General features: G+C 43.7%; 1 protein-coding gene across 1 annotated transcript in view; it reads right to left on the bottom strand.

The window, feature by feature from the left end:
- The window catches only part of UBALD2 (UBA like domain containing 2), a 29,544-nt gene extending 6,433 nt beyond the window's left edge, over positions 1-23,111 (bottom strand). Inside the window, exons 1-2 of the mRNA XM_054975261.1 lie at positions 22,725-23,111; positions 21,229-21,291 (exon numbers count right to left, since the gene is read on the bottom strand). Coding sequence (XP_054831236.1) covers positions 21,229-21,291; positions 22,725-22,844 — 183 coding nt within the window. The 5' untranslated portion in view covers positions 22,845-23,111. The remainder of the gene's footprint in view (positions 1-21,228; positions 21,292-22,724) is intronic.
- Between the last annotated feature and the right edge of the window lie 2,461 nt (positions 23,112-25,572).

The following is a 25,572-nucleotide window of genomic DNA, read 5'->3' as shown; positions in this document are numbered from 1 at the left end:
ACTTGAGGTAAGCTAACAAGTGTCCAACCTGTGTCAGGCGTCACTTGTAGCTTGGCTCTCAGACACATCTATGGTACCCGCTAACATTTTAACTCAAGTGTACATTTCTAGGCCTTGCATACAGATCACTCTGTTGGCGATACAGCATTTATTCCCCTAACTGGGTTGCAAAAGAGGCCCTTCCTTTCCAAGATGAATTGGTCCCACTCCAGCACCTCATTTCTGGTTTTTTGCTGTTGCAGTCACAGAGAAGGCAAATTGCCTAGAATATTACAGGAAAGAATACTGCTAGAAAGCCACAGCTTAAGGTATCCTCTTAAGCACTAACCGTAAACACTAACCTCTTAAACACTAACCTTAGCTTGTCCATTTTTTTTAAATTGTGAAACCACACCATGTATATGCATATTCCAAAGGAAGCAGGGAGGATCATTTTACTCACATTAAATGGTCTTCTGCATTTGGGCCTTGCACCTTAATTGTATGTGACCACAAGGCCCATGTGCATGCTTGATCACTTAGTACCCCACAACCCACAACAAGGCATCTTTTTTGCTCTTCCTTCTGAACTCCAATGAGTTCATTTCAAACCTATTCCAGTCAGAGACGCTGGACATAACAGAGCTCTTTGATTAAAAATCATAATCAGTACCTATCTTATATCTCTCATGGGCAATGTTGTAAAAAAGTCACTTGGTATGGAAGCAGATCCAAATATTGGACATTTGAACAACTGGGACTTCAATAAATTAAAGCTTCCAGTGCTCACCTACAGAAGCAAAGTGTGTAAGTATTGTGTGTAAAAAGGCTCAAAACCAGCTAAACGACTTGAATTCAGACTAGAGTGGGTGGAGTAGAATCCACAACATTGTATTCAGTCTGGCCTAACAAAGCAATGCTCACAGATGAAAAAAAAAATTGAAGGAATGAAGAGCCTGCACAAAGTACTTTAAACACTATTCATGGTCTAACAAAGATGCTTCTTAATTCAACATTTCCAATTTGCACACCCTTAAAATATCACTAAATTTAGCCTATTTGGGGCATAACATGTTTCTTGGTACACAGCCTTCGTTCTGTTGCTCCAACACAAAGCATCCACTCCCTTTCCATGAAATGTGTCATTACAAAACAAAAAAAAACCCCACTACAGCCAGCCCAACTTCATGGAGAATGTGTGCCGTGGTGGAGTTGGGGGGGGGGGGGAGGAGAAGAGGGAGAGTTCATATTTACTTTAAAATTCCTTTCTCACAAAGCACAGCAGTTTAAACACATATATACTCTACAGTTTCCCTGGTGAACACTTTTGTCCTGATGGTAAGTGATCATTTTGAAAAGCATATAGGATTAAAAAAAAATCTGAGAGCAGAGTGAGGCGGGGGGGGGGGGGAGAGGGAGGGAGGGAGAGACATCAATGTGGTTGATTCAGGCTGAGAACATGGCTGCCCCTTTCAAGTAAGCAGGGCCTCACATTCACTGTATCCCAGTGACCTAGCAGCGTTTCCACAACAAACAGGAGTGTTACAAAACTAGCAAAAAGCCTTCGCTCTGACTGAGTTACATCGGATCTCTAGTCACCCCCACTCCGGGGCAAGGGTCTTACGATGCCTACAAGGGTCTCATAACACAGCCTGGTGAAATCTGATAGTAACTTAGAGGGGAACTATAAATAATTATTAAAAGCAGCAAAAGTGTTTTTTTTTTAAAAAATCAGGCAGGAAGTAGAAAAATACACCGCATGAAGCAGAATTAAAAGCCAAGCCAAGCATCTTTATTCTTGAGGCCTCACAACAATAAAATATACTAAGAACAGCCACACGTGCATTGCTGAAAGTTCTTTAGAGGTTGGACCCAGCTGGATTTTTCACTCAGTACAGTCCCCAGCTCCGATCTCACATGGGTTTTGTCCATGTGCGTCCTATGATCCCCAACACAGCCTTTTGGTGCAGTCAGAAAGGACATCTCTTACTTTCCTTATCAGCAGAAAAGTTGGTTGGGTCCAACCCTACAATTTAGTTTTATTCACAATTTTTAAAAGCTCCAGGTATCTGATACGACAACCACTGATATCATGAGCAATCGAGAGGGTTAAAAAACCAGTAAGAGATTATATATACATACATACCACGTGATGGCAGTTCAAAGAGCTGTTCACATGATGCTATGATCCTCTTTAGCATTGGTACATTTTCTCACCTTTGACACTTCAATGCCACTGAGGCCAATCAAGGTGAGAATACACACCAATGCTGGAGAAAAAACAAAAAGAGTCCAGTAGCATCTTTAAGACTAACCAATTTTATTGTAGCATAAGCTTTCGAGAATTCTCCCCTCCTCTTCTGTATCTGCCCAGTTTTGATCAGGCATCTGATGAAGAGAACTTGATTCTCGAAAGCTTATGCTACAATAAAATTGGTTAGTCTTAAAGGTGCTACTGGACTCTTTTTGATTTTGCTACTACAGACTAACACGGCTAACTCCTCTGATCAATGCTGGAGAGAAAGCATAAACTGGTTTAGACTATAATGACACCAAGATAACTTCAAAATTCAGCTACAGAAATGAAACCTAAAAGTACACGTACTGTCAAAGTAAGGAAAGCACCCCACCGGAGCCGGATAACAGACCTCTTCTATTTGCAATAGCACCATTATTCAGCATGTGTCAACCGTCTAAATTACAATTTATACATGAATTGGCCCCTACACATATTAAACTGAAATTTATTAATGGCAAGCGAACTTGGGAGAAGTGGCATGGGTGGAGCTGAGACCATCTACAGTCTTTCTTACAACAACTTAGTGTTAAGAGGCCAGATTTTGCAACGAGGGTGATAGAACAGCTTCTGCTTTTCTATGTAATATCCCTATCAGCTAGTACCAGGCGGCTTCCCGTCCCCATCTACTGACTAATTTAGCCAGCAGTTTGCAACATCATAAAACCTCTGGAGAGGCTGGGACAAGAGACCACAGTCAAAAAGAAATGCCTCTTTTCTTCATCTGCTTCTTCTCACTTCCTGGTAAGCTGTGACGATTCTGTGTAATCATTCTAATTTTAGCATTGCGTTCACACACACACACACACACGGCTACCACAGCGCTTTGGAGCAGGCCTTGCGCTAGGGGCTTATGTTTTTCATACTTGATGTCATGCCCACTCTGCAGCCGGAGGTGGGGAAAAACTTAAGTGTGGAGACCAGCCCACACTGGATCATTCTCTGTGGTGCACAATGTATACACAAGGGAGGAAAAAACCCTACTAAATGCTAGCAAGGAAGAGGAGAACATGACTAAGAGAAAAATAGGTGGGTACCATGAAATAACAGCTGCCTGGAAGCAAATGTGAAGGAAGAGTAAATGTGGGGGAGGGATAATCAGTAGAAAAGTTCCTTTAGAAGTTTTCTATTTTAAGTATTAACAAGCCATTTACTCCTCAGAATGTGTGTTTAGAACTTCTACTACACTACGGCCTTGAGATGGTACTCAATAAACATACCTCAGGGCACTGCAAAGCCCACATCTGGCCAGAATGTTCACACACCATGAGAAACTTGCCAAGGAAACAAGAAGAAAGTGTGCACCCCAGCTGATCCAGTCCCTTCCTCCCATTCGCTGGCTCAGCAAAGAACACAGAGGTCTGAACAACAAAGATGGAGCCACCATGTAACGCTCCATGTGTAACGTGACTGCTTCCTGCTTGTCCCATCCAAAACAAAAAACACAAACAAAACCCAGCACAGAAGTTTGCAAAGTAAGAAGACCCGGCAAACGAAGATGGCTTCGGTCTGCCTGGAACGATCAACCCTGACTGCTCATAGGGGCCAGGGACACCACTGCAATCCTGAGCCATTCACTTTCATCTTCACTACAGTGCAATCCAGGACAGAAAACACAAGTTCCGGATGTTCATGTGTGAATTGCACAACTTCATACAACCATGTACGGAGACTGTAGTCAAAAGGATACCAGCAAACTGGCTGAAGCTGAGACATGTCATAAAGGATGCTGGGACGATGCCCTCCAGCCTCAAAACAGGCTGACTTCTCCGTGATTGATGGGAATGCAATTTCCCCATCTCTCTGATTAACAAGGAAACGCAGTTGCTGGGATACCTGACAGCTTCTGCTCCTCCTTGGCAAAGAGGGAATTCTGCCATGCTGATACATGCTTCCATTACCTCAAGGATCAACTACAGTACCACATGTTTGAAAGGGGTGAGGCTGCCCCTAAAGCCTGTTTTGAAACCCCAACTAGCGCAAAACATAGCTGCCCACCTGAACCGGGCAGGGGTGAATGCATTCAGATTGCGTTGTATCAGCTAGGCCCAAGATGATACAATTGAAGGTGCAGGGGCTTTTCAACCTCTAACAGTGCAATCCTATGGAGAGTTACTCCAGTCTTGAAGTCAATGGCCTTAGACTGGAGTAACTCTCCATAGGATTGCACTGTAAATCTCTTTGTAACCTTAAACTCACCAATCCTAAAACATTTATATTCCCTGTAACAACCCCCCTTGTTAGATGTCTTCTTCAGACACGATTGTAATGATTTTAAGTGTGTGTCTTGGTGTGGTACAGATGAAGAATGGGGGTGAAAGAGGGATGAGTGAGTGAAATGATTGGTTGATGACTTAGGGCCAAGATACAAGTGACGAATGACCCAGGTTGGACACTTGTCAGCTTCCCTCAAGTTTTGATGGGAAATGTAGGCATCCTAGTCTTGCAGCTTGGCTCTCTGACTGCTGTCCAATGGACTTTTCAACTGTCACTTGTCCAACATTCCTCCAAGCTGCCTACATTTCCCAGCAAAACTTGAGCGAAGCTGACAAGTGTCCAACCTGTGTCATTCGTCACTTGTAGTTTGGCAATGAGAGTGTGAGCGGAGTGAACTGCTGTTTTTAGTAACTGAGCAGAGAGAGAAAATTCAGTCTGGGCAAAGCAGGCAAGCTGTGTGCAGCCTGAGGGTGTCTATGCATTTCTGAGAGAAATATTGATTCTAGTTCAGTTAGGCAACCTGTGTGGAAGCCTGAACTTTGTGTGTCTGTGAGAGAACATTCAATCTCTCTAAAGCTGGCAAACTGTGTGTACACCTGAGAGAGAAAGTTTTTTAGACAGACAGATAGACAGTTCGTAAAGTTTCCTTACACAGGCTCAGTCACACACATCTGTGTGACTGAGCCTATGTAAGGAAACTTCAAAGATAGTTATCAGTTCGTAAAACCATCAAGCTTAAGGTATCTGTCATTCCTATATATCCTATTCCTATCCTCAGGGCCACATAGACCCACGGAGGAGCCTGACACTTGGACACGTTATTAAAAGGGAAATTTAAACTACTTATTTTGGAATATAATTCTTGGTGGCAGCAATCTATCCAGAGGGTGTAAGAAGAGAGTTAAAGGGAAAATCTAACTGGAAAAAAGGGGGGTCATAACAGGTGGTACACAGATCGGTTTCATATTCCACCACTGTGAGAACAGTAGGTCCTTAACAAGGACGGTCCCCAGGCCTGTGTGGTACAGAGTTGTAGCTTCTCAGTTGCCCTTAGAAAAGGCAGGAACGTATATCCTTTTCAGAAGGTGCTTGGTTTGGCTAGTTAGGAATTGTGCCAACTGACACTTGTTGCCTGACAAACTTGTTTTTTAATGTTGGTGTTCTTCCTTTCATGTGTTTCTAAGAGCATTCAGGAAAGCAGCCCCCCCAACATCCTTTGAGACAAAGTATGCCAAGCTTTTAAAAAGATATGTATCTGTGAAAAGCTTTCACACATGACAAAACAATACTATTAACTGACTGAGCAGCTCACCACAAGCACAAATTGTACTACCAGCCACATGAGAAAAACTGCACCCTTTGTGCCTGAAGCAAGCTGAACAGAAATTATTTGTATACGAAGGGTAAAAAAAAATCTTCCATGAATTAAGAAGGCAAGGTGTGCACGCTTGTGTGAACTGGCACTAGAAAGTCTAACTGATTATCACCTCCACCCTGGAAAAGCTGCAAAGCTAAGGTTATGATTTATTCCCAGTGTGCCCCCCTCTGCAAAGAAGCCTAAACAATTATTTTTACTAGGTAGTGTATACTTACATGGTAGCGTAAGTGTAGTTAAAAGTACAACAAATACAACCTAGATTAACCACAGTAAAAAACAACCTCTTGCTTGGATAACTAGGATTAACTCACATTTTTACAGAGCAGACTAGTTACCCTTTTCTACTAGACAACCCACTCCCCCCCACCCCCGTGCATAACCTGGGACATTCAAAGATTCGTACTTGTAAACATATGGTGGGCATCCATCAGGGAGCTGTGGCCTAGTCATAGTTCTTTGACACATGTCAATAAGTGTCCTTAAATTGTCCTTATACATTTTCCCTTCAATCACCAGTGTTTACCGGGAGACTCTCTGTGTACAAAGGGCAAACTTCCCCTCCTTTATCAAGAAGATATCTGCTCCGAACCAACTCAACACTGTGGGACCTTGATTACAGGGCTATCGTTCCTGTATAACGTGACATCCAAAGCACGGAGGCTTGCAAATGTCAAAATACAAGCTATCACTTCTAAACACAAGAGAAAAACCACCCTACACAGCGGGGCAACAAAGCCTGCTTGCACCGTTCACCAGGAAATTCCTTGCTTCGGATTACCTTTTACATTAATTCTGTATGCAATTTTTGCAGCCTGGGAGTTCGCAGATGAGACATTCCAATGTCATCTTGCCTTAGGTGAATTCTACACAAACAAGCCACCATTTCAAATGCATTGTACTGTTTCCCACAATTTATTTCATTTTTGCTAGGACATGAGACGGTTGCAAGGCCCTAATCATGCCTCTGATCACTGTGAAGGTTCCCTCTGGCTTTTAAAGGTCCACCAAATGTTTATCTCTGAGACCAAGAGCCAGTGTGCATAGTGGTTAGACTGTCGACTGAGGACTTGGGGAGATCCAAGTTCAAATCTGAACTTACCATGAAGCTTACTGGGTGACCATGGGCCAGCCTAAACTATCTCACAGCACTGCTGAGAGGATAAAATAAAGAGAAAAGGAGACAGCCCTATTTGCTACCCTGAGAAAATATAAGGTAAAAGTGTACTAAAATAAATGTAAGTACTCTAAAAATGTAACTGCGGCTACAAAAACGGAGTTTTGCTTCCCCACAAAGAGAAACAGAGATACAAGATGATGATCTCTGCATTCAGTGACTCTTTCCAGATTTCTGCTGCGTAAAAATCCCAGAACACACACACACACAGCTCAGCTAGGAAAAAGATGGGCTCTCATTTTGAAGAATTCAAGAATCACTGAACAGAGTTCAACACTGCTCTTGCATACAAATTCAATTATTCATTGCAGCCTGCACCACTTCCTATTTATCAATCTAATGGTCTCTGGCTGCAGTCCATGAATCTCTTAAGCTGGTTCAACTCCACAGACTTCGGTGGGCTAGTACTTCCTTAAGTGGTTTGTGGGTCACCATGAATGGATGTAACTGTATTCGTGCTGCACTGTTAACATTCAAACCACACCACATATCTATGACAGAGAAAATTTTAAGAGTGATGAAATCAACTCTTCTTCTTCCATTTGCCCCAATACCTGGCCTAGAGTTTTGGATGATCTAAGAGACGAACCTTTTTACTGGATCCTGGCATAACCCCCCACCACCAACACACACACAGACACAACAGTATGCCAATTTTAGGAGGGCTACAGCCAATTCACACAGCCCAAGTGTTCATGCAATGGCTCACCTCCTACCATAAAACAGACTGTTTTGTGTAAAATGAGGCTTTGGCACATATAGTTAGATAAGAGCACCACTGCCATATAATCAGTCCTGTGCAAAGAAAAGAAAAAAAAGAGGACAGTTTGTGTGTGAGAGTGGGGCATATGTACAAGAAGCTAATATAACATATTTTAAACGTAGCTGGGACTTAAGACACAAGACCAGGGGTCCTCAAATTTCTTCAGTCTGCAAGCGTCTCTGGAATTATGATACAAGGGTACAACCACAAAATGGCTGCTGCACAAGGTGAAGCCAACCACAATATGTGAGGGAGTGAGGTGATGCATAACTCTAATAGTTACTCTTCAACATTTCAGGCAGATGCTCTGTTTAACAAGATACCTTTCTAAAATGAAGTGTTAAAAGGTATTTTCTTGCACATCTGCAGCTTACTTTCATCAATGCGGTGAAAATCCGTGTGCTATTGTGATAGCTGCCTCCAAAGCAAGTTTTTTAAAAAATCTGCAAAGCCAATCAAATCTCCAATGGCCAATCAGAAAAAAGCTGTCACTGGCCCCGCCCACTTTCTAAAACATTCTTGGTGGACACCAGGAAAGGCATTGGCAAGTGCCACGATGCCCACAGGCGCTGGGGACCCCTGCACAAGATTCACTCCATCTACCGAGGCTGACTGCAAAACAGCTCCAAGTCCCAACATATTCCCCATCACCTACACCCCAAACCTAAGAAAATATTACCTAATGCCTTTCCTCACAGCTCTACATACACTCTCCAGCTGTTGTCTGCAAGTCCTCATTTCTGCTTCTGCTGTCATAGCCTGCTGGCCAGACACCCCTTTCTGCCTCTGCCCCTGTTCATTTACTTCATTAAAGAGCTGTAGGAAGGTCTTCCTTTTGGTACAGGTGGTTTTTGTCACTCTTCCCTGCTTCTCCAGACTGAGACCAAGCCCAAATTCCTGCTTCTCAGCAATGCTGAAAAACTGCCTAATCTTTCCTATCACACCTTTCCCCCACTGTCTGTTCAAAAAGTCCACTGTGGCAGCAGCTCTCCCCTCCTCAATGTATCCTCCTGTAATCTTGACAGGTAGGTTGGGTCAAGCATGACTAACTATACGCTACCCTGGGAGCTCCCGATTTGGGGGAGCGGCGTTTGAACTTATGTCCTCCACCTGATGTATTAACTAGTGACCACACTGCTTTATTCTAATTTTTTCCCCTCTTTTACACATTTTTAAAAAATCGTTTCCACCCTGCTTTTCACCCCAATGGAAACTCAAAGCCACTTAAAACGTTTGTCATCCCCTCCTACATTTTATCTTCACATCCATCACCCTGTGAGATATGTTTGGCTGACAGAATGTTACTGGCCCAAAGTCACCTGGTGAGCTTCCATGTCAGAATCTCCCAGAACACAGTTCAACACTCTAACCAACTAACTATGCCAAACTGGCAATTCCCATCAACTGGGTGAACTGACATCCTGGACCAAGCATCCTGTATTCTCAAATATTGATTTGCCATTTCCTTGGAGGCTATGCATGCATAGCCAAGCACATCTAAACACAAAATGCATATATTTTATCTTTTTTTTTGTTGCACGTAAAACACTTGGGAGGGAGCAGGAGCTGCAGGGGAAAAGGAGGGAACTCAAATTATGGTATTAGCACTACCAGAATGTGACTCCCAACATAGTCAACCATGAAAAGATTCTTTGACCAGTTCACTGTTTATGCAGCCCCAACGATACACATGGCATTTACAACGTAATGTAAGCAAAATAAACCAGGTACCCGCTCCAAGGAGCTAGCAACCTATATTTCAACACTACAGACACAAAAAGGAGGGGAGAACTAGAAGGGAGAGGCAGCGATAACAAGAGGATGAAGCCAGACGTAGCTAGGTACATGTTCTAGCACTACGACAAGTCCAGGAAAATCTGATATGCTAGCCATAATAATAGCACAAAGAAAGCACACACGGACTTCTCCTTGTTCGACAGACACACAGCACCTCTAGGACACACAAAGCTTAAAAATGCCTAGAAATGCACGAAACCCGACAAAGCAGGCATTTCATGCTTGCCTTCTTGAAAAAATTAAAAGCTTGCAACGAGCTGGGGAACTTAAACAACAGTACACAAGAAGGGTTGAGATTCGCAAGGCTTCCCCCCGTCGAGCATATACACACACCCGCACACGGATTCCATTTCTTTTGCCCACAGCTAATTACACAGCTGGCCTTGACATATATTCAAATGGAGCCTGGCTGGGTAGTTCAAAACTCAATAAACTGAGTAAACAGACAATAAATCAATCATATGGTGTGCTGCAGTACTGGAAAGAAAGCAGCTCATTCCTGCCTTCCCCTCTGTCCCCAGCCATCTCATGTGTAGCGTAGTTTACACATTCCCATTTTACAGATAACCAACTGCAGTAGAGAAGCTTTGGCTAAACTAGGATTTAAAATGTAACCCTCCCCAGCCTAATTGTAAGACAATGGCTACATGCCTCTGCAGTCCGTGGACACAGTACACATCTGCACAGCGAACAGTATCACCCTAGCCTAGAATATGGTATGTGGGGCAAAATTCACCACCTCAGCCTTTTTTTAAATCAAAGTTCCAGTTTCTTTTACCTTAAAAACATAGGTTCAAAAATGTGTGGGCAATGTCTGGTGGCATCTCAGAGACTGGGTAAGAGAGAGGTTTGTGGTTTTACTTCACACATCCCACCTTTCCCTGCAAACAGGCTGACAACCGATTCAAGAAAACACAATCAAAGCATCACATAGTAAAAATCAAGAATCCATCGACTACTAGGAGCTGCCAATCAAATCCCTTTAGAAACACCTGGCAAACGCTACTGCTCTGCATCACTTCCTAAACACTGCGAGAGATAAGAGTGTCCCCCTCACCTCCTCTGGTAGCCCATTTCACAGCTTAGGCACAATCCCAGAAAAGGTGTGAGCTTTACTGAAAGACAAATGGAAGCCTTAAGCAAGGTAACAGCGAGAATGAGAAAAGGGAGTCAAGCAAGGGTGTGTCCTAGACCCTCTAATCTTTAATCTATTCATAAACGATATTGTCACGAAACTATCTGGACCAGAATTTGTTGCGCCGACCTTGGGCCACCAGAAAGTGTCAGTATTGTTGTACGCTGACGATATGGTCCTAATTTCTCTAACTAGGATTGGATTAAAGAGACTGTTAGACCATCTGGGTGAATACTGCGAAGAGGGACATTTAACAGTGAGAATGGGCTGACCTGGGGACCATGACTGGTACCGCACATGCAGACTGTATTAAGATTGTCTTTCAGATTCACAGGACCCAGTTCCTGCAGGGCTTCAAAGGCAAGAACCAGCACCTTAAAATGAGTTCAGAAGCGAACAGGCAACCAACATAGCTGTTTAAGCACTGGTGAAATGCATTTACAATGGCTGGTACACACACACACACACACCCCAGAACAAGTGGGTGTTCTGTACCAGATGACATTTGAGGCACCGCCAATGACAGCCCCCACATCAAGGACATTGCTGTAATCCAACTACTCATGAGGGGAAAAGCCTCTCTGCCCCACTTCATGACGAGCAGAAACAGCTCCATACAGAAAATAATGAACCTGTATAGCACTTCCAGAACTTGGCTCAGCCCAACTGATGAAAAGCTTGCTATACTAAATCTGAACTTGAATGGCAGGGGCTCACTGACAAAATTCTTGTGAACCACATGAAATCGTCTGTGCTATGTTAAAACTTCTTGCAGATCGGAAAAGCTCCCCTATTTACTTCAAATTATCGTACCAGAAAATGTTTGAGCTGCCTAAATACTTTTTTAATCTAACAACTCCAAAATCTCATCGCTCCTTCTTGTTACTCAGATGTAATATATCACCTTCTGCAGAGATGAAGGTCCGTTTCAGTAGAAACCTCCCCCACCCATGAAAAAGTTACTATACTTATTGTAAAGACCAAGTTGACTCAACCGTCCATATGCTTTTTAGCTGCCCACGTTATATTTTACTTTGTAATATATTACTCCCTGGACTGCCCAGCTACAGAACATTCCAGAAAAACAGAAACTAAAGATCTTCCTTTCAGGTAAGATAAAAAAAAGTGCACGTGCGATTTAGCCATAATTTATCTGTAAAGTTACAAATCACTTACAAAATACTCCGATGTATGGCTTGTAGGGTGTAAAGTTACGGGGGGGGGGGGGGGGGGGAATGGCACTTCTAGCATTCAAAGTACATCAGGCACATTTAGTCCTATAAGGAGGGAAGTATTAACAGCCCCATACTGCAGATGAAAGGCTGAGGCAGAAAGGAAGTGCCGTGCCAGGGGCTGCAAGAAGGATTTTCAATTTTAGGATTTAGGAGGAAAGTGGCATTTGAAGCAAAGACCTCTCTGATCAAAGCTTATTCTCTCAGCCATTATGTTACGCCACCTCATTCTCTCATATATATATGAGGGCTCATATATATACAGGGCTCATTTTGAGGGGGAACATACAGGAATGCGGTTCCGGTAGTTCTCCAAAGAGGTCACATGTTAGGTGGCCCCGCCCACCTGATTTTCAGCCATTTTGGGCCCACTGCAGGCTGGATTGGGGCCAAAACAGCCAGGATTGGTCCCAAAATGGCCCAGATTTGGCCTCTGATGGGTGGTGGATCACTCTCCCGCTCAGCAGCGGCCCAATCCTGACCATTTTGGGCCCCTTTTCGGCCATTTTCAGCCCCTTTTTGCCATTTTGGGCCCAATTTCAGCCCAGAACGGCCAGGATTGGGTCCAAAACAGCCAGGATAGGTGATGTCAGGGGGTGTGGCATATGCAAACCACTTATGCTAATGACACACTTCCGGTGATGGCAAGGGGCGTGGCATATGCTAATAGGTTATGCTAATGAGTTCTTGCAGCTTTTTCTACGAAATGGCCCCTGTATGAGTGTGTGCATATGTGTGTGTGTATATGTATATATGAATGAATGAGGTGAATGAATTGAACACCTGATGAATGGGTTGCCTCCACACAGGGATTTCCCCTTGTGTGGACAACAGGAAGCCCCCTCTGTAAAAGGCGGTGCCCACGTGACATCATGCCCAATTTGGCTTGATTCATCTGGCACCGCCCCCCTCTGAACTGGTGTTTTTTTTTAAAAAAAATCTGCAATTCAAAGGACAAACTGCAGGGGGAGCTACAGCCAATACAGGGAGAGGGGCAGAGATAAGCTCTGCTTTCAAAATGATATGGGGCAACTGGCTGCCTCCTGCCATTGCCCCTCCCTGTTGTCCTTTCCTTGCTGACCTGCACAGCCCAGTAGGAAAGATGAGCTGAAGGGAAAGGTCTGCCCTCTGAAAACACAGATGCATTCGCACTTTTGTGCAGGTGTGACACAGAAAAGGGGAGGAGCAGGGTAGCAGTGGCGGCAGCAGCAAACAATTCTGCCTATTCCAGCTCCATTTGCTGTTAGTGTAGTGCCGGCATGTTTTCACACCCCCGAGTAGATGGATCCCAGGCCACAGAATCCAGCTCTAGCTGGAGAAGAATATAGGAGGCAGTTCTTAAAAACAGGGAATACACACTTCCCCGTGTAGATGTTATTCTTCCCATTCTGTTAGCCAGAAGATCCAGAGGAGTTAGTCGTGATAGTCTGTAGTCGCAAAATAGCAAAGACTCCAGTAGCACCATAGCATTTAACGAAGAGAGCTGTGGTTCTCGAAAGCTTATGCTACAATAAAGTTAGTTAGTCTTAAAGGTGCTACTGGACTCTACTAGTTAGCCAGAAGGCGATTTTATATCTTGCTTCAAAGAGAACGCTCTGCTACATAAAAGGGCTACCTGCAGCCAAAAGAACAGTGGTTAAATTACTGTTATCTCCTAGCTGTGAGTAACTGTGTGAATTCATATAAAGCCTTTCTGAAGCCTGCAGATTAGACAAATCCCCACCCGTCTAACTCCACCCAGCTTCCTGAACCCACATAAGGAACCAGTGGTGATTCTTGCCTGAATGCATAAATTCAGTAGAGGATTACTCAAGACAAGACAAAAATCCCATAGTGTGTAGTTGTGGATCTTGCTGTAAGTCTGCTACCTTAGGTGACTGGCTATATGGCTGCTGTAGCATAGTGGTTATGTGGCTGGGCTGCAAATCAGCACTCTGCTAGTTCGACTCCCACTACTGCCATGATTTCTGCAGGCGGCCTTGGGGAAGCCGCTCCTCTCAGCACCAGCTTCCCATCTGTATTGTGGCAATAACAAGAACACTGACTTTGTTTACCACTCTGAGCGTGGCACTAATCTGTCCAGAAGGGGGGGTATGTAAGAACACAGTTGCTAATTATTAATATTCAATTAGAGCAAGACGCATTCATGAAATAGCACCATCAACAGCTATTAGCCATGACGCCCAAATGGGACCTCCAGGTTTGAAAACAGTCTATCGCTGCATGCCACTCAACGAGGGTTAAGAGCAGTTTCTGCTGTGAGTCTTCCAGGGCATTTTGTCTGCTACTATGGAAAACAAGAAGTTGGACTAGATGAACCACGGGGCCCTTCTTAGGCCGAACTGATCACAAACCTAACTTTAACACAGGCGGCCACCATATTGTCAAAACTGCCTCTATGGGCCAAGCTACACGTGACAAATGACACAGGTTGGACACTTGTCAGCTTCCCTCAAGTTTTGATGGGAAATGTAGGCATCCTGGTCTTGCAGCTTGACTCTCTGACTGCTGTCCAATGGACTTTTCAACTGTCACTTGTCCAACATTCCGCCAAGCTGCCTACATTTCCCGCCAAAACTTGAGGGAAGCTGACATGTGTCCAACCTGTGTCAGGCTTCACTTGTAGTTTGGCCTTGAGTCCATCAGGACAGGAATTTTCATTTCTAGAAAAGCAGAGTTCTTAAGATGTTAGTGAAACACAGCAGCCATACCAGGATGTTTCAAGTCACTAAGCTTCTCTTCCTTGAGGCAACTGATCCCCCCACCACTATGTGTCCAAGCAAGGAAGGCAATACAAGAAAGAAGGCTGAAGTAAAAGTCCAAGTTCTTTTAGCAACAGACTCTTAACATCAACAAGCTTACTTGATATATTATTCTTTGCACTTTAAGAAATTCCAGGGAGGGGAAGCCAAGCCTACAAGCATACAAGTCACTGCTTTGCCAAATAATCCTGGGAACAGGCCTACACTATGTATACGCAGCTCAGACAAGTGAGATTATGTGCTAGGGACCAGGGAAGGTAGAAAAATGTACAAGCACAAATAAATGACAATTTTTGGGTAACTGTGACCAGGCAAGGAGAGGCAGGCAACAAAACACACAGTAACCTATATTCCTTGGGGCCAATTATCCAAAACAGATTGGCCAGAAGCAGCTGAAGCCCCTGCTGTCCTGCAGAGCTTTTTGCGGCCCCTATTTTTAAGCAGCTTGTGAAGAAAAAGTATAAATAGGGCAGGGAAGGGACTTAAAAGTTATCTACAAAGGTGAAAAGGTTATGGCCGTGACTGCCTGGAAGCAAGTGCCAGAAATTATGTTACATCAGTGCTACCATATCGCAAGCACCAATCTTGGGTATGTTAGATGAAGAACTGTTTACTGAAAACAGGTTCATGTGCTGCCCAAACGAATACCATCCAACCACAGATCCCAATTATTACCACGTGGACAGATTATTTTTCTTTGGAACACCAGGGCTGCAAAAGTCAAGACACTGACACTTTAATTTCAGTGTGTACGAAAATGGAATCACAGCAGTAATAGCCTAAAGGGACTTCCAAACAATACTCTAGAACAGACTCTTATTTTATGAATGAATAGGATTGAGAAATAGGAGCCACTGTTGTCGGGGCTTTCACAAACTCATTGCCCTAAGCCTGCGTAGATAAATAAAAAAAACATTTTCTTTCAAATATGAAATCAAATTTAAAACATTTTGACTATACTAAGATTTTAAATCACAATTTAAAATTCTACTGAATTGTATACAAACACATAAAAGCAAAAAGTTTATACTTACAATCTCTTAAGCTACAGTTCGAGGAGACCCCACTGTGCATCCCACCGGCGCCCACCTGAGTGATCTTGTATCCCCATTTCATGTTAACTATCCAAGCGCTTTTTTGTCTTCTTCCTCAATTATGAATTACGCATGATTTCCCATTCAGTTGCATTTATATCCCACCCCAGTCATAACTTGGAACGTTAAGAACATTTGGTGAACAAATCACCTTGAGCACTGTTCTTTCACATACACAGAAAGAAAGAAAGCAAAGAAATCAGTAATTTATAATAAAATAAGACTTATGCATTTGGTGCATGTGGTAAACATCCTATGCAACTAGGCACAAATCAAAAGGAAAAGGTTATTAAATAAGCAGAGAATTGCTTAGCATTTTGTAAAACAGTAAAAATTAGATGTTAAGAATATATAATTAAAGTATACCCTCCTTGGAGGTAAGAGATATTTAAGCGCAGTTATTATCATTATAATAAACATTATAAAAGAAGCACATTTTATACACTTTAAGAAGGAAATAACCAAAGTGGGAAACTTTGCTACACCACTAGCTGAATATAGTAATTTACCTTTTATAGGAGTTAAGGTCAAAGGTTGTCTGACATCACTAGGATTGGATCACTACGTATAGCACATCTACACACACCCATTTCCTTACAGCTGTCATGAACTACAAGCAGTAACTCTTAAGAAGATTAAACTTGAACCTTATTCTGCCTCCAAAGAACTCAAAGTAATTTTCATTACGGCTCCCACAATCTTCAGGGTTAGACCCAAAGTTCGGGTGAAGACTTGACTGTGTAGAAGCAAATCACTGCGAAAGCTATCTGTTTGTGTTCCAACAACTCCTGCCACACTTAAAACATTACATCTGACTTCGCCCCTAGTTAGGCAGTGGGACTGTTATCACGGGCCCTCAGACCATGCTCAAAGCACATAATTATGGACATGCCCTAGCTAGCCTCATCATAGCCAGCGGCATACCGCCAATGTTTTAACTACAACCAGAACAATAAGGGCTGCGAGTAGTTAAGCTGGACTTGAAATCTGCCATTTATTTGGGGCAAACAGTAATTGCCCGTAGGTGAATATCCATATGGAGCCATGCACTTGAACTCTAGAAGCCGAGCAATCTACAGTGATTGTATGCATAGCTGGAGAGTGAGGCACAGACAGAACAAGACAGTCTTCCCTTGGCTTTACTGAGGTACTGGCCCTTTAAGGCAGGAGGAAGTACAACAGCTGCTCACCAAGCCTGATATGGTGGTAGCATAGTACTTGCTGGCCCACTCCTCTCCCACTCTTGACTCCAAGGGGAGGGGCAGGGAGTAACCATTCCTCTGTTTAGCTTCCTGTTGCAGTCAGGAGGGCAAACAGAGAGATCAAGATCCACCACATCTCAAGGAATGATGCTGGCATTTGGAAGGGGGAGGGGGCCAGCAGCAGAAAGGATTGGGGAACCGTCCCCTCTGGAACTTTTTGTAAACTGTACAGGAGGGAAAGATAATGGCATCATCCCTGTCCTATACAACAGAACTGCAAACAAAATCGCCACCCCAAAAAATACCTCCACAAAGTTTTTACTCAGCCTCTTCAACTTCTGTTCCCTCAACAAGTTAGGAATTTTCCACTGGGTTTAAAAGCAGAAACCTCAATGTACTGAGGAGGAGTGCGGCTTAAGAGCAAGCAGAAATGGGAAAGTTTCTCTCTCTGTGTCTGTCTCTCACACACACACTCAGAAAGACGGAGAGAGCAAGAGAGAAATTCAAAAGTGCAACACAGGAGCCTGAAAAAGTATCAGGGAACTGTTGTTGATGAATAATGGTTGGCAGACAGGGAACAGTCACACAGCAAATCATGACTTGAACATCAGTTTCCTGATTAATGTGTAACCGGTTATAAAAAGATAGGGGGAAGGGGGGTGGTTGAAGATAGCCTTCCAAGGGAGACAGGATATCCTTTGTTTGCAATCTCTATTAAACTGCCCCTAGCGAATGCAGGAACTGTAAACCCCTTAACGCTTGGCAGTTGGGAGAAACATTCCAGAGCATACAAGAATGGGCTCTGCTGTCTCCTTACAGTCATGATGCAGTAACATTTGGCTTAAATCTGCATGTCAGAAAGAGTTTTATGAATAACCAGAGAGCCCCCATCAACGTGCAGTCTGCATGCCGAGAAGGGAAACAAGAAATTTTCAACTGCCAGAGAGGACAATCTTTTTCCAAAGAGTGCTGAATTTGTTTACTTTTGTTGTTTTGTCTTTTAAGTGACGTACTGCTATCAGTTAACACCAGTGACATCCTTAAACGCACAAACATATAAGGATCAAAGAAAGGAGGCCAGAAACGGATTTGCTGCCAGTGTGTGTAGAAGGGCACATAGTACCAAGGACTGGATATAAAACAGATTAAAGGGGCTAAGCTCCCCACAGCAGCACTGAACGAGGCTCTCCTGCTGTGTGTTAAGCATTTCAAACATCTTGAATCAAGTCTGAAATCCCACTTTGCTTCTTTCTGACTCCTAGCTGAGCTGGAGAAGGGACTGCACAAGATTAAAGGGTCATGAATATTCAGGGCTTGAATGTTATTAAACCAAGGCCTATCAAGTTCATCAAAACAACACCTAGCACCCCCCTGCCAAAAGGATCGTTTTCACCACTACCTACACCTCCTCCAAAATATAAACCTCTTCCCTGAGGGAAGGAATTCTAGCAGTACACTAAGTGGCCTGGTTGGACTGAATAGGCTAGCAACTCCAAAAAACGTGCCTTATGGTTCTTGTATGGTCCTTCTCCCAAACGCACGCAAACTTTTACAATTAAGTTATGCTACACTGACTCAGGAAATCAAGATACACAATATTACCTGCAGAAAGCCTAGTGTGTTGTCTCAGAGGTGGATTTAAAACAACCACAACAGACTGGGGCAGATGCTTGAGGAGAAAACAATACGATCTGCAGTCGGGAAACAAACATTACTGCCCTCAAGAGTAGAGAATAATTCTGCAACAGATACCCAATTCTGCAATCCCAAACAGCCAGAGTTATCAGGAGATGTGAAAGTTAACAAGGCCTTGATAAAGCTGGCAGCTCTCACTGCCACTGCTTCTTCACACCTGAAGCTAGTCAAGGACTAGCTAGTCAATTTTCAGGCAAACAAGGGAGAACGTTCAGCTTTCAAAGAGCATGCTTAAATTAGCTCGCTGGTCACAGGGAATGTGTTCCAAACATGACGTGGAACACGAATCAGAAGCCCAATTCTGCAATCACAAGCAAGCCATTTCTTTCTTCACTCTTATCGTGAAAAACGGTTAAACCTTTCCCTCCAAAAGGATTCAAATATAGGGACAGAAACACATGAACTCCTGATTTCTTGGAGTACTCATACAGCGCTAATGATAAATGAATCAAAAAAGGGGGGGAAAAAAACACAAAGAAAGTTTTGTAACCACAGGATGAAAAGAGAATTCTATAAACAGACTAGTTTCCCACAGAAAGCTCCTTCAAAGTAGAAGGCTGGTAGCCTCTTCAAAGAAAAAAAAATGCTGATCATGACTACAACATAAAATAAAAGCTGTTTTAGAAGAATTAAACAAAAAGATTTAACCTGAAGCTGTTTGGCTATAGCGCATGGAAAATAATCTTCAAAAATGGCAGCTCTCCCGTTTTGTTATGCAAAGACACTGAGTTCTCAAACGCAAAATTTCCTGTATACACATGTATATAAATATTAGATTGTGCAAAGACCTTTATAACCTTATACACTATACAGACAAATAAGTGAAAAGCAAGTGTCCACTTAAGTTTGTGAACAGGGTCCCGAACCAGCTAAAGACCATTTCATGTGATAATTCTTTTACTCTCTATATGGATGGAAATGTGCACTTGTGTGGAAGTCGCCATCTGTTTTACTATGCGACATCCATTCCAGTTTTCAAATAATAGTATGTACATTTCCACTCTGTACCGGTGTATAAAAGAATGCAAGAAGCAACCCTAATTCTACAGCAAAAGCACTGGGAGATTAATTGTGTTCCTTTCCTCTCACTAAGATCAGGCAAAGACTGTTTAGAATCCCCTCCGAACAAAAATGTAGGACAGGGCAAGGCTTTCTTAGCAGTGCTCCCCTAAAGTTCCAGAACACGCTTTCCAGTGAAATCTGCCAATACCCATTCTTGATTAATTTGAGCATGTGCAACATGTATATGCTTAACTAAGCATTTCATGGAGTTTTGTTACCATATATGGTTAGCTATTGTTACAACTGGATGTCTTCTTAGTTTATAAACTATTATGTAGTTCCTTTTACTGTATTTTGTAAGCTTCCTTGAAAAGCAAAAACACCTTTTAAATAAATAAATGCATCTAAAGATAGGACTCAACTTGCGGATAGTTTGAGAAAACTTAGAATTACACCTTTATGTAGCTATAATACAAACGCATAGCTGGAGCCTGAGCAGAAATTGGCATGCATTAGCAAAGCAACTTTTAAAATATCACCTATATTAAAAAGGAAAAATAGTTTTTTTTCCCCTTAGGGTAGTAAAAATCTCTTTCAACTATTTAACAGGCACACAGCATTAAAATTCCATGCAATAGTTTTCCCCCAGAGCCTTTTCTTTCCTCCTTTAAGACCAGACATAAGCTTTAACAATAGCCAAGCACTGAAAAAGAAAAGCTGCATTTGAGCCGCTTGCTGCTATTTTGCTAGCACACAGCACTAGTTTAGCTCTGGCCTCCCACCCCTCAAAAAATCTCCCTTTCCTCTGCTAAAGAAACTTGCCCTCAGCCAAGGTCATATAAAGTTTTGCTCAAGTTTAGATCAAACGAGGGTGGCGGGGGAGAGAATCCTAAAGCTTGTTTGAATTTGTTCTTCTTCCCAACCCTGCTGGTTTGTAAGTTATTAAAAAGCATAAAAATAGCTAGAGGGATACATGTGAGCAATGAAAGAGAGGAGGGAGGAAGGGGAAAAAAGAAGTCCCTGTTTCCTGGCAGACATTTTGGTTCTTGTTTACATTTGCAGTCTGTGTGTTTCTCTTGTTGCAGAGCAATATGGCTGTCTGAAGAGCTGACAGCTTTGAATTCACAACCACTTCTGGCTGCAGCCTCCTGTTCCCCTCCCAATATCAAAGGTTGTGTTTTTTTTTAAAAAAAATCAGACTTTGCTCATACAAGACAAGGAATTCCTCCCTTCTCCTTATATTTACATGGCTTTAGGAAGAAAGGGTCTTTGGACTACTCAAGTGCTATTCGGAGTGGTCTTTGATTTGGTGTTTGAAAGTATTTGCAGAGAAGGAAGCTAAAGGAAGAAGACTGCAGAAGGTGCGATTCATTCAGAGAAGCAAGGAATATCCAAGGTGTTAAGGAGAGCCGACCAACTATGATGCAAAATTTCACTCCAGCTTACAGGAAGCAGGCAGACTGCAAAGAACAGCATGAACCTGTGAAGTTTCAGCTACTTACCATTTGATGATGGTGGTGGGTGCTGGGAATGTTGGTTTCTTGAAAAAAAGCACTCAAAGCAGTCTATGTTTAAAAAAACACACACATAAGCCTCCCGTTAGAAAAGGGGGGTACAACTCAATGGGGATAGTCAAGTTAAGAGGGCAAGAATACCAGAAAATTTTTACAGGGCAATTAAAGAAAGAACATCAGACCTGAAGACATGCTCATTTCCCCTCCCCAAATACTTCCACAGAAGCAAACCATCTAAGTTCACAAATACATGCTTGTTTAGCTCTTTGTATCCCCCCTTGGCTTTAGAGCCCTTTGAAATGTTGCGTTCCTCTTTGGGGTGTATGGGAGAAAAGGAGATTTTTTAAAAAAAGCTAAAGACCAGTCCAAACGAAATGTCTCTCACACACACCTCCACTGGACAGCATCCAAAACACAATGCTCCAGAATCAGGTTTAGAAAGGATCTGGGGAGAAGTGGCTTACATGTCAGCCAGCACCCAAGTACTTACTTCATTTTTTAAAAAATCTTAGGGTGAAGGAGGGGAGGTGCATTCCACTAGCTTTTTTGAAGATAGCACATTATGCAAGAAAGTGGACAAAGACACTTATTTCGTTTCAGGCTAAGTAAGGGGGTTGGGTTGGCTGAAACCAGTATTTTCCTGCTCCAGGTTTATTAACCAAAACAAAGGATCACACATTTTTAAAGGTGTGCCTGTAGAGGAGGAGGATTTGGCCACGTAAATTAATCACCCTCCGCCGAGATTACAGCACATGCGAGCCGTTTCCCTATGTAGGCAAAAGATATCGTGCGAGAGATACGAGAAGGCCTCGTCTCCAAATGGATCCCCAGCGCCAGTCGAGCGTGGGGGGGGGGGGGGGAAACGAGTCTCCTTCACACATCTAACAGGCTGGGTGCACAAATAAAAGAAATGGCCGGGGAAGGGAGCGCAAGCGAAGAGAAAGAAATGATCTCTCTTTCCTAACTAGCGCACGGCCTAGCACTGGTTTCAATTTTCTGAATTATTTCCGAGTTTTCCCTTGAACCCACGGAATGGGTCATTCATACACACACACACACCCTCCCCAGGCTATTCATAATAATCGTCCGAATCTGCTTTCTTCAAAGCGGCCCGGGCAGTTCCAGGAGCAGAAGCGCCCTCTCCCCACCCCCTTTTCCCACGACCAGCAGCAACAAGAGATTAGTCAACACGCAAAGGCCCAGCGCATTCCCGGCCCCGGAAGGCAGAAAGCGGCCGGAGTTATTAGAATGCCTCCGATGGATTGTTTACACGCCTAGTAACAGCAGCACACAGAGTTGCGCCCTCCCCCGTCTTACACAGCGGTGGGGTGTAAGGGGAGGGAGGGAGAGACACTGCTCAAGCAGGGACTCCCACGAAGCGTCTACCCCCACGACTGCTTCCCAGGCTAACGCGGGGGAACCGACCGATCTCCCCCTTTCACTTCTCCGGGCCCTTCGGAGGGGGCCGGCCGGCCGCGACGCACCTCAAACTGCCAGTGGGCCGCCTGCAGCAACTGCTTCGCTTGATCCGCCGCACAGCCCGCAGCCAGCACGAACTGGTTGATCATGACCTGATGCCGGAGCTCCTCCATATTCACCGACATGGCGAGAGAAACGAAACCACAACAAGGAAGGGAGGAGGAGAGCCAGGCGCACTCACTGTGGCGGCGGCGGTCTGCGCGTGTGTTTGGGGGAGAGAAAAATCCACAAAGGCGCCTTCTCCTCTTCCACCCCGAAACACGGACCGCCTTCTCGGGATCCGAAGCCCCCCTCCGACAGGCTCCAGCCCAGTCGACCCTCGGCCTCCTGTCTTGCTTCAATCCGCAGGAACGAGGCTATGTTGATATCCCCACCCCCCCACCCCTCGCGTAGCTCCTCGGCAGCCTAACACACCACAAACAACAGCAGCCAGGGGAGGAGCATGTGGAGAGAAGGGGAGTGGGCAGGGGGGAAGCCGGAGGTGTCTCAACGCTCAAGTCCACGCTTTTGGAGCCCGCTGATTGGTCGCCGGAGTGTTCTCTGCGTGTATGAACGTTCGATTCGAATCTTCCAGGCGGAGGATGTTTCTCTTTCTTCATCCCGCCCCACTCCTTTCTGTAGTGTAGACTTCATTGGGCGGAATAAGCCGCCGGGCTCCTTTCCTATTGGCTAAGCGCTATGTTTTGGCTGAGGAAGAGGCCCGCAATTGGTTATTTTTTTCTCGTAAGGGAGGGGGTAAAACTATGCTCCGGTTTGAACTGAACTGGAAATTCTATTCCCTTTGTTGATTGGCTGTTGTGCTCCCCCTCCCATTATTTTTCCTCCCGTTCTTAAAAAAAAGTGTAGTTTGTAAAAGCCAAGTTCATTGACGAGCTTCGCTGTAACCGACATACTCAGCTGGAAAAACAAGAAGGAGCAGCTGTGATTCATTTCCTATGAAAAGGCTGGTCATCCTGAAAACTAAACTTATCAGCTAATAATACAAATACGGACACGCACGAACACACACTCGTACAGAAAAGTCACAGCGTCCTTGTCGGAAATACCGCTCCGAACTTCCGGATGCTTATTTCTTAGAGGAACCGGACGGTAGAAATGTTATTTCTTGTGGGGGTTTTTTAAAACTGATTTCATGAGAGAGCACACTGCTGATGTTACATTTTTCTTTTGGAAAAACCACCGCCTTGTAAATAGCTAGAACGCCATTTTTGTTTTGGTTTTTGTGAATGAACTTTTCTAGGGCCTTGAATGACAAGATATGAATGGCGCTCTCTGGAGGTTTCACGGCCTTTTTGACTTATGGCAAACAACAGGCGTTTTCAGGTAATCCCTGATGACCCCCAACTCCATTGCAGTATGCCAAGCGCCAGCCCTAACATGTTGCAAAGTGAGATGCCTAATTTAGGGACAACATTACCGGATAGGTTGCATTTTATTTAGTTTATTTTTATATTTTAAATCTTAAAAGACCCACCCTTTAGATTTTATACTTGTGACGCTGAGGTATGAATAATGGCATTTTTAGGTGCCCCCGTCAGTCCTTAGAAAGCTCACACAGCAATGTTCCAGAATACAATCCTCGGTGGGTTCAGTCAGTGTGTATTGCTATGCACACAGCACGATGCATGATAGCCATACCTGGAAGTTAGCGCAGATAACTGAAAAACAGTTGCCGCAGGCTGAGCCTAGTGAGGGAAAGCCTGGCTGCAGTTCTGAATCAAATTGGTTGGCTTGATGCTGGATTTAGGAAGCATATTAGAGTGTGCTTGTACCTAAATATATTTTGAACTCTTCAGTAGGTTTTTTTTTTGTCACCTCTTAAGTCAGGATAAGAATCACCTTGCTAGATGAGGCCAATGTCTGTGTGGTCCAGGATGATATTTCTGACAGCAGCTAGCCAGATAGCATTCTTTTATATTGCTGCAGCACACAGAATTGATGTTTCCAGTGACCTTTCCACTGCAACACCAAGATTTCTTTCCTAGATAGTCACTGCTAGTCATTTTGTATGTGAGGTGGTGGGCCCCAGTGTTTGTCCCAGTCCTATTTGCTATGTTGTTGCCTATTTGCCCAGTTTAGAAGAATCCTTTTGGAAATCCTCTGTGCAGTCTTGCTGTGATTTCACCACCCTGAATAACCTCATGCTGTCTATAGACTTGCCTTGTTCATTGCTATCCTGACACCAAACCATGCTCAAATCTACATTGCAGCAGATGAAGGTGTAATATCATGTTACATACTAATTTATGGAAGTCAATTTAAGCCTCATGTGTGAAAGTGCCTGTAGTGTTAATTGTCCACACTGGACCATTAGAGCACCGTCACTCCATTGCTCCAAATCAATTCTAGAAGTTGCCATAGATTCTAATTCCCAGGGATTTTTCAGTTATCCCAAAGTTCAATCATATGTCTGACACCAGACTATACTGCAATGGCCACATAGTGTCTAATAGCAGGAACTTATGCATGTTTACAAAGCTCTGAATTCAAAGCCCAATCTACCAAAGTAGCCTAGTTGCAACCAATTCCCAATCAGCAGTAGAGACATAAGCATAATAGCTATAGAAACAAAAGCTAATATAGCAACACCAACAGACACTCTCACAGCATTCCTAGAAATTCCTCCACCATGTGCCAGTCTTGACATCACTAATGGCCTGTGCATGAAAGACACCAATCTACATGCAGCAGGGATGCCATAATGAAAGAACAATTATATTCCTTCCGCACACAAGAGACAAGTCTGTTCCTAGTAATAAACATGCTGTTAGAGGTCACCTATGGACAAATGGCTGAGAAATATGTATGCAGAACCCCAAGTTGTCCCAAGAGAAGGCTGGGATGCCTGTGACT

This window comes from Eublepharis macularius, chromosome 4, assembly GCF_028583425.1.
Source record: "Eublepharis macularius isolate TG4126 chromosome 4, MPM_Emac_v1.0, whole genome shotgun sequence".
NCBI lineage: Eukaryota > Metazoa > Chordata > Lepidosauria > Squamata > Eublepharidae > Eublepharis > Eublepharis macularius.
This window is presented reverse-complemented; position numbering and strand designations above follow the sequence as displayed.